Source organism: Callithrix jacchus, chromosome 7 (assembly GCF_049354715.1).
Source record: "Callithrix jacchus isolate 240 chromosome 7, calJac240_pri, whole genome shotgun sequence".
Taxonomy (NCBI): domain Eukaryota; kingdom Metazoa; phylum Chordata; class Mammalia; order Primates; family Cebidae; genus Callithrix; species Callithrix jacchus.
The window spans coordinates 73,591,055-73,600,598 of record NC_133508.1 but is presented as its reverse complement, the minus strand read 5'-3'; the positions used below and the strand labels follow the sequence as shown (position 1 = coordinate 73,600,598).

General features: G+C 58.3%; 1 protein-coding gene across 2 annotated transcripts in view; it reads left to right on the top strand.

The window, feature by feature from the left end:
* Positions 1–3,458: 3,458 nt before the first annotated feature.
* The window catches only part of GRIK3 (glutamate ionotropic receptor kainate type subunit 3), a 230,936-nt gene continuing 224,850 nt past the window's right edge, over positions 3,459–9,544 (top strand). Inside the window, exon 1 of one of the 2 annotated variants that reach the window (XM_035250837.3) lies at positions 3,459–3,708. Coding sequence is in view for 1 of the 2 variants with exons in the window: in XM_035250836.3 (XP_035106727.3) it covers positions 4,293–4,407 (115 nt within the window). In the remaining variant the exon portion in view is untranslated. Of the gene's footprint in view, positions 3,709–4,157; positions 4,408–9,544 lie in introns of those variants that run through there. The other variant, XM_035250836.3, reaches the window with a different exon arrangement.

The following is a 9,544-nucleotide window of genomic DNA, read 5'->3' as shown; positions in this document are numbered from 1 at the left end:
GGTAGCAGGAAGGGAGCTGAAGGTAGGCAGGCCTCGGCAGAGGGCACTCACGTCCTAGGAATTTGCACTCAGCCACTGCACGAGTCTACTCCGTGGTTTCCCAGGGAAGCAGAGATCATGAATCTCGGTAACTTGAGCTCAGGGCCTCATCACTCACTGCGATTGTTGGGGGATTGAGAGCCAGAGCGGAGCAGTCTAAACAAAACACACACACAGGGGACTCCTCCAAAGAGCACCACCACCACTGGGGGCCCCTTGTCCCTCACCCAAAGTAGCTGGGGAGTGGTGGAGGGAGGAGGCCAGGGAAGGGGCTGAGAGTCTCGGGGGTTTCTTCCTGGGAATCCTACCCTCGCCCCCCACCTGTGAGCCAATGGGAGACATGAATCTCCCTGGCATCAACTCCGGGCCAGCTCAGCCGTTTTCAGGGATGTTAATGAAATGCAGGAGCACTTGTCCTTTCAGACAGCGGCTCCTTTTATTTGGGAATGAAAAGCTGCATTAGTCTGAATGAGGTTTGGAGGCCTCATAAATCCGGCGCTGGCTGCCTCGTGGGGGAGCAGGGAGCTGAGGCCTGGCTGGTGGGTAGACTTGTTTACCAACAATGCGAAAAGCTAGGATTGGCGGCTCCCAATGGCCCGGAGGAGATGCGGCTGGAGATAGCGAAAGCCCTGGTGCCTGCTGGTGGCGGGGCAGCATGGAGAGGCATGTCATGCTCCGGCACAGAGGGCTGCAGGTTTCTCCTCATGAGTTAAGGATGACTGGGCTCCCCAGTCTGCCTGTAAAGTCTCCGAATCCTATTCTGTTCTCAGCTTTCCACAGCAGGCAGCCCAGTGGGGCTCCGCAGGGGAGTGATGAGAATTGGCCCCTACAGCCTGTCCCCTACTCAGCCCAGATGGTAGAGGACAGGGTTAATCCTATGAACTCAGGAGTCTGCTGAGCCTGTATATGAACCTCGACACCTCACCCACAGGGGCCTGGCAAATGCTGATGCCCAATACATTTTAGAAGAAGGAAGGAAGGAAGGAAGGAAGGAAGGGAGGGAGGGAGGGAGGGAGGGAGGGAGGGAGGGAAGGAAGGAGGGAGGGAGGAAGAATGGAGGGAAGAAAGAAAGGTCACATAGCAGCTGTGTGACTTTGGACCGCTCACCTAACACCTCCGAGGCTCAGTCTTCATCTGTAAAATGGATTTGTTATTTTAAACAAAGATCCTATCACAGTGGGTGTGGAGAGGAAGAGGTGAAGTGATGCGCGTAAGGTATTGAGTATATTGCCTGGACCATAAAAACATGTAGTAAATACTAGGGGTCATTATGAGGATCATCACTGTTGTTTCTGTCCTTGCAATGCATCCCACCCTCCTCCAGACTGGGAGGGAACATGCTGCTGTTGGTTTTGGGGAAACCTCTGTGTTACAAAATGGCTCGCTGCCAGGTCAAGAAAAAGGCCCAGCCCCAGGCTGGGGGCAACAGCTTCCCTCCAGCCCCAGGGTTCCAACTGCCTTCCAAGTTCAGAGACTGGGCCCCACAGCCTCTGCAGCAGGGAGGCTGTTTCCCACCGCAGCCCTACCTGGCAGCAGAGAAAAAGCCTCCATCTGCAGCCTGCTGGGTAACTCCCGCCCACTCTGGGATGCAGGAGGAGCAGGCCCAGTCAGTGCTACTTCCCTGGGCCACCCAGGGGGCTCACAGGTGACAGAGCCACACTCTCTCTCACCCTCTGGGGGCCTCAGCATCCACCTCTGCCTTCCTTTCTTTGCTTTTCTAGTACCACTTTCATGCTAGCTTTTTTGGAGGCTGCTCCTTCTCCTCCCCTTCTCCTTCCCGTCTGCTGGCCTCGGATCTGCTCCCTCCTAGGAACCACACCTCTACCTTTTTGCTTCTCCAGTTCCCTGCCAAGCCACTTGCAGGCTGCCTGCAGAACACCCCAGGCAGAATTAGCATCCAGGCACTCCCCTTGCCTGTCCCCAAACCAGCCTTGGGCAATGCCTTTTTAGCCCTGCATCCTTGGCCTCAAGTTCGGGTCTCTTTCCCTTTCTCTATCAGCGCGCCGGAATTTTCTTCCTTAGAGAACAACCAGGGCTTTTGGTTTCTTGGGGCAACCAAACCAGCTGCGGAGGCTGATAGGCAGGCGACAGGGGAGGGGTGTGCGTCTTCAAGAACGGGCCCCCGGCTGTATCCCAGAGGGCCGGCCCTCTGCTCCCCTCTCCTGCACTTCCTCCGTACTCACTGGAGCCCTTACTCTCTATCAAGAGGTGGCAGCTGCTGCTTCCCTATCTCTGGTCTGAGTGTCCTTCCCTCTGATCCTCGGGCAACATTTTCCAGTGGCTGCTTGGGAAACCAGGCGCTCCTGCTCCAGGGCAAGAGAGGCCCAACTTTAGCAGAGACAGACACCAGTAAACGTTTGCTGGATTTTCGAGGATGTCCTCGGGACAGGCACACCCCTTTGTGTTCTTTTGTGAGGAGCCCAGGGAGGCTCTCCTCCCTACAGCCACAGTGGCCTCCGCCTGAGGTGGGAGGGCATCCCCTCCTAATTGGCAGGATTGGCCACACTGAGATAGTCACATCCCCACACAATGCCACGGGCCCCTGCACCCAGACAGGGAGGGGAAAAAAGGGGGAAATTAACAGTCGGATGAGAGCTCGGCTCATAGTATATTTGTAAGAAAATTAAAGATTTGCTCTTCAGATGTTGGAGGCCATGCTCTTACCAGACAGCTGGCAAATGGGAGAGATTGGAAATGATGGAATAGATCAAATTATTTAAATGAGAAAAATAAATTCACACACAGCCTAGCCGCTGCCCGGTGACAGATCCGTTTATTTATCTACTGTATCGGCACCGCTTCGTCTCTGTCAAAAAGGTCATTAAACTCGCCTAACTGCGTAATTCGCAGCCTCCTGCTCCAGCCTCGCTCCACAGCCCTTCCCTTCCCTCGACACCCAGCGCCACTTGAAAAAAAAATTTATTATTGCTAATAAACAACGTTGTTTTTCTTTTCAACCCCTTTAGTTTGCTCCCCCACGGATCCTACTCCATCCCACGACAAATTAGTTTCTCTGTATTCTTTCTCAGGAGAATGAGGGAGGGGGCACGAGCCCCTCCTGCACAGTTAGGAGAGAGGACTGAGAGGGAGTGGGCCCGGCGCACAAGCCCCCCTGCATCTAAGGCGAGAGCGGTCTTCCTCCTCCGCAGCCCCAGGACCCCTCTCGTGCGCGAAGAGTCCAGCTTCCCACAGCAGGGGGTCTGGCTTGGGCTCTCCCACCCGTACAGACTCCCGCAGCTCCCCAGGCCCAGCGTAGACAATTTTCTTATTCTGTTTCTCCGAACCCCTAGCCCCAACTCTGCGCCAGGGAGGAATGGGGTTGAGGAGGGAAGCCGGTTCCCGGGTCGGTCTCCCGCCGCCGCCGCCGTCCAGCCAGCGCCCGCCGCGTGGGAGCTACGAGGCCAGACTCCGCAGACGGCGGGCTCCGGGTCTCGCTGCTCCCGGCGGGCGCGTCTCCTCCAGCTGGTCCGGCCGCTGGGCTGCCGCCGTCTCCCAGATCGCGGTGCCAGCTCTCGCGCTCCACGCCTGTCTCCCGGGCTCCGTGCCCTCGCAGTGGAAGGGACTGGGGCCGACGGGGCCGATGGGGACGTCTGGGAACAAGGAGAGTCCTCGTTCTCCGGGCGTCCCCCCGCGCAGGAGCCAGGGTCCCTCTCCCCGCCCTCCGCGCAGGTGTGAGCGCGCGAGTGTGCGCCTCGGCGGGTGTGAGTGTGAAGTGTGTGTGCGCGGGGGACTGCGCGGAGGGAGCGCGGGCGGCGGGCGGCGCGGGAGGCGGGAGGCAGGGCGCGGGGGAGGGGGCTGGGAGGGAGAGTGTGCGCGCGTGCAACTCCACTCCGGGGCTTTGTGCGAGCCCGGGCGATAGCATCGGCGGCGGCTGGAGGAGGAGCGGCCGGAGACGCGTGCAGCCCGCCTGCCAGCGCCCGGCAGCCAGGGCAGGTGGGAGCCCGCGCGGGAGCTGAGCCGACGCGAGTCGGAGCCGGAGCCGAGTCCGAGTCCGAACGGAGCCCGGGCGGATCCCAGGAGCCTAGCTCGCTGGCAGCCCGTGGGCGGCAGCCAGGAGGGGCGGGCGCCGGCGGGGCGGCCCCCCAGTAAGATGTGCGCGGCGCCGCGGGGCGCCCCCCACTCGCAGCGGCGCTCGGGAGCCGGGCGGCTGGGCCAGGCGGCGCCTTCGGGGCTGCGGCGCGCCCGCGCCTAGAGCTGCCGCCCCAGGGAGCCCGCCACGGCCGCGCCCCGGGCACGCTCGGCGGCGCCCAACGATGACCGCTCCCTGGCGGCGCCCCCGGAGTCTGGTTTGGGAATACTGGGCCGGGCTCCTCGTGTGCGCCTTCTGGATCCCGGACTCGCGCGGGATGCCCCACGTCATCCGGATCGGTAAGGGCTCCCTGGAGCTGGGGATCTTCGTGCGCCCGGGCTGGGGAGGGAATTGGCGGGGGGAGGGTGGCCTCCGAACGCGTTCCCGAGAGATTTTTCCTAACCCTTCTCCGGGCTATAGAGCTGGTGACCACCAGGAGCTCGTCCCGGTGAGGACAAAGTTCCAGAGTCGGGGTCACGGGCCTTACTTATTGGGGAGGAGGCCGCCGGGCCGCAGCGGGCTAGGGGCCCTTGGAGCGCTCCTGGGAGGTCAGACCCGGCAGAGTGTGGCGAAGATTTCCAGTGCGATCCCGAGTCGCGGGCGCATCTCGCGGCGACTGCCAGCATGAGTGGCAGTCAACCGAGTTCCGCGATCGGGCTTCTCCTCGGAGTGGGGACCCTGGGGAAGGTGCCAACTTCTCTCCTCTCCCCTCCTCGCTCCCCGCGGGTCCCGCGTCCCCACCTCGGGCAGAGCTCGAGCGGCCGCGGCGGGGTCGCAGGGCACCGATTCGCATGACTAGAGCAGTGGTCTTCTGTCCCAGTGGCCGCCCTTGGTCTCGGTGGCCCCGGTTCAGCCCCGTGCCATGGGGCGGGGTGGAGGAAGCAGGCTCCCGCTGCCCACTGCAGCTGGTCCCCTCCGGGCCGAGGCCTCTCTCCCGCCCGGGGCAGCGCAGGTAGATGGAAGGGAGCCATGGAGGCCGCCCAGAGCGGCCCAGGGCGGCCCGGGCAGGCGGCCCAGGGACGCCAGCGGTTTTTAAAGTTAGCCCAAATCCCTCCGCAGCTGGCTGCGGCTGGCGGGGCTGCGCGCGGCTTTCCGGGGCTTCGGATTCTCAGCGTATCTTTTCGCCCAAGACTCTAACTCCGGGCTTTAACTTTGTTGTGGCCGCCCAAGGCACCCTGCGGGCCTGAATGCCGCACTCTTCCCGGGTCGGCGACCGGCGGGGCTGGGCCTGGCAGGGCTACGCCGGAGCCTCCATCACCACAGCCCCTGCGCCCGCCGCCAGGCAGGAGACCTGGGCCGCCTGGGTTCAGTCGGCGCCAGCAACAGCTTCTGACCCGAGGCGAGCTGGAGTCCGCCGAGCCATGGCCACCTTCCTTCTCTGCAACTCTTCTCCAGGACGGATCTTGGGCTGCCCGCGGCGTGAAAGAGGTGCCGGAACCGGTGTCGAGCTTGGTTTCCATACTTGAGATTTTCCTGGAGGCAGCCAGAAACCCGGTGGGTGGGTCTCCGCCCTGGCGGCCGCTGGGAACCCGGACCCTCTTGAACTCCTATCTGGATGGGGCAGAGCACAGTCCTCAGCTCTGCCTACGCTGAGATCTTTCAGTCCATGCCCAGGACCCTGGCAGGCAAACACCGGCACCAGAGGCTGAGGAGGCCAGGCACGGGAGGGGACTCAGGGGACAGCCCTTATGGTCAGGCTTAACCGTTTGCAGCCCAGGCTGCTCCTAAAAACCGAAATGTCTTCTATCTCTGTGTCTTTGCGTGCCCCGAGCCCAGCTTGGCACCATTCCAGGGCCAGGTAGCCCCCCCAGTAATGGACTAGCACTTCCTTTATTCCCTGTCTCCTCCCCTCTGCTTTTTGGGGGGGGGTGGCTGCGTCCTAGGGTGTCCTTGGGGAAAAAGGGGGGGCACTGAGAGGATGTTATCTGCCCATCACATGGATTGCAGCTCCCTCTTCCTTGGTCCTTCCTCCACAGGGGTGGGATGGGTGTGCTCCCAGCCCAGCCTCAGGGATGGAAGTCTTTGGAGGCCAAGAAAGACAGGCTCCTGTGAGCGCAGCCCCAGAGGGATAACTGGGAAGGTGCAGCATGATGTATCCTTACTGTGAAATTGAGTGGGTTAGGGAGTTCCTCCCAACCCTTAGGAAGAGCATCCCCAAATCTGCCCGCCCTTTCTTGGGTTCAGCATGTAATAATGCAATTAAAGGATGGCAGAGCCCTCCTCTCTTCTAATCTTCTTTGTATTAAGCCCCAGGATTAATTAGCGTGTCAGCCCAGGCCGTTTATATCCAAGAGCCCTGCCCCATTTGATTCTCAGCCCATGGACTGGGGTATTGTGCCTGCGCCAAACGTGACCACCAGAGCTGTGCCAGCTTGGGTGGAGGAAGGGAGGATTCTGAGGCCTCTGGGAAGCTGAATTTCTGTCCTTTTGAGCTCCTGCTCAAACCCCAGCTGGATCCAGGGAGCTACAGTGGAAGTGGACAGAGAACAAGGGCAAGAGAAAGAGATCGAGAGAGAATCTCATGCTAAAACCCAAACACACTGCCTTGGCTGGGCTCGGTACCATCTCCTTTTTCCCATCCCCCCATCCCTGGGATCTCAGGGCTCTGACTGGGGCTATAAGAACTGAGGCCCTCTGGAGTATGCTGGGTGCTTCTGGTTCTCAAAACTGGTGCCTGAGCCAGCTGAGGTCGAAGCTGAATCCTCCAGCAGCCAGGCGTCGCCGAGCACCCGCCCAGAGGGGGTTTTCCTGCAGGTGTGAGAGGGGCTTTCTGGGCTGGGGAGCATCGTACCCGCCCCCTCTCTTTGTGCCTCTTTTGGGGGCTGAAATTTCCTCTTAGACAAGGAGATGGATAGCTCAGCAGTGTGACAGAGTGTTCAAACAATCCATCTTGAATAGATGAATTGCATTGCTCTGTCTTTTTGTAATTGTGTCTATCAGAGGGAGAGGTCAAGGCATTGATTGCTTGGATGGTTTGCAAGTAACAAAAGAGAGTGAGGGAGAGAGAATAATTGGATTGTAGTCTGCGGGAAAAAATGATCATTGATTATTTTATGTGAATATATGGAAGATGTATTCTGTGTATGATTATCAAATGTTACTCATTGAAGGTTTTCAAGGCATGGTGTTTGGCATTTTATTATTATTATCATTGTAATTATTGTTTAGATGAATCCTAGTCTTAACTCATGGAAGGCAATTTAATGCATGGATCCTCTCAGCCAAATGGGCTTCGGCGACCTCCCGTGGGGACCTGAATTTTCAGGTTGCATGACCGCAAAGCTGTAGTGGAGGGGCTGCTGGGCTTGGAACCCGGAGGTCTGGGTTTTCTGTCACATCTGCCACCAATTCGTTGGGCCATTTTGATCAAATCACACCTCTCCCTAGCACCCCTGGCCTCAGTTTCTCCATCTGTAAACTATTTGGTTGGCCTTAATGGTTGGTATGTTCTGTGGTTTCAAAGTTCCCTTTCGTGCAGGCTGGTGGGCACTGTTATGCCTTGTAGGTGTCATGGTTCATTCTTCCCTCATGTTACCAACATATGTAGGATCGAGGGCCAGCCCGGAATTTGAAGGGAGCTAGACACTGGTGGCAGCAGCTGGGGAAGCCTGGCTGGATTTTTTGTGCGTCGAGGAGCTCAAGTGGATGGTGACGATCTCCAGCCAGCCAGTGGGGAGGTTTGAAGCCAAATGACTGCAGAGACATAAAGCAGGTGTGTGGGGGGCGGGGAGAGGGAAGGGCTGGCCCAGCTCTGGACTCTAGCATCTACAGAGAGAGCAGAACTGACCTGCAAAGTGTTGAGTTTCCTGAATGTACAGGGGCCCAGCAGGCAACAGCAGACCCTCCCTGGGAATAGAAGCGTCCTCCCTCAGTCTTCCCAAACCAGCCCCATCTGTAACTCCTCTGATCGGTTCACCCAAATTATCCTAACATTAATCTCTTGAGTTTGGGAGCCGCTGTGTGTAAAACAATGAGAAATTCTCGCAGTGACTGGTGATGCGCTGAAACATCGCTGCCTTGTAGGAGCAGACAGCAGCTGAATGAAGATCAATAGGGTTTTCCCCCCTGGAAGTAAATAGCTTCAGACAAGACCTGGGAGTGGCCCGCGGGGCCTTAGAAAGCATTAACTTGAGGAATTTCTCGCTCCACTTTTCAGCCCAGCTGCTGCTGTCAGCCCCAGCTTTCCTCCTTCTCAACTGGTTTAATGTTTTCCTGATGCCTGCCTCACATTGCGCTAAACAGTCTTTTGACGTCAGGATGACCTAGGGTTTTTAGAGGTGGTTTACCCAAGGTCAGCCAGGCACGCTGGCCTCACTAGGCACTTCCAAGGCCACTTGCATCCCCCTGTAACCGGCAGGATCGCTGACTTCGGAAGTCCAGCTCACGTGCTGTTTTGAAAGGGCTTTGTGGGGTGGCTCTTCATCTATGACCCCTCCAGGAATGCAAGCTGCCTGGCTGCTTTTAGGATCCTTTGTGGAGCCTGTGGGCCTTCCTGAATTCCCATGTTTCCACAGGCATTCTCTGTCTCAGCCCCAGGAAACAGTCCTCCCAACGGGGGAGGAGCACAGATGTACCCCCTCCCACACTGTAGGCAGTGGAACTACCCTTCCTCTTGAGAGAAGTGTAAGGCCATATGCAGGACAGACTGCAGGTCTGCTTCGTGGAGGGGGTTCTTTTAGGGGGGGACCTGTTTGATTTCAGTGACTGGGACTTTGTTTCTGGGCTGCTGAGGTGGCCCCTCCTCTACCTGCCATAGCACCTGCCCCTGTCTCTTCCTCCGGTAGCTGCAGCCTGACTTGGGCTTGTCTTGCTTGCTCAGGACCTTCCAGAGGGAACTGAGAGAGCCGATGCTTCACTCCACTGGGCAGAGCGGAGAGGAACTGAGGGGCCTCCTATATCCCGCCTGGCAACAGAGAGGACCGATGTTGCAGGAGCAAGGTCCTCCTTGAGGCTGGCACCCAGCAGGCACTCACTTCTCCTCCAGAGGCTGGTGTGGTAGAGCTGCAGCTCCGGACAGATGCGCCAAGGGCTTGCCTGGCTCGGAAATGGAGCTGATGCAGATGGGGCTGGTGCCTCGGCCTCGGCTTTACTTCCTGGAGTTGCTTTTCTCCCAGGTGCTGATTCTTCAGCAGCAGCACCAGAGGGCAGTGTGCCTGTGCTGAGACGGCCACTGCTGTGTCTCCTGCCTGGGGCCCCACCTGGGTCTGGAGCAAAATCAAAATAATGAAACAGCAATGACGACAACAATACGATGGCCCCAATTTATTGTGCAATTATTAGCTTCTAAGTACTGTGCCAAATGCTTTTCAGACAATGATTCACAGTCTGGGTAAATAGTACGTGCTCAATAAATGGAGCTGTAGGCCTTTTCTCTTCATCTAAGAAGGTAGCCTTCACAACCCTACAAGTATTATTTCATTTTTCAGGTGAGGGAAC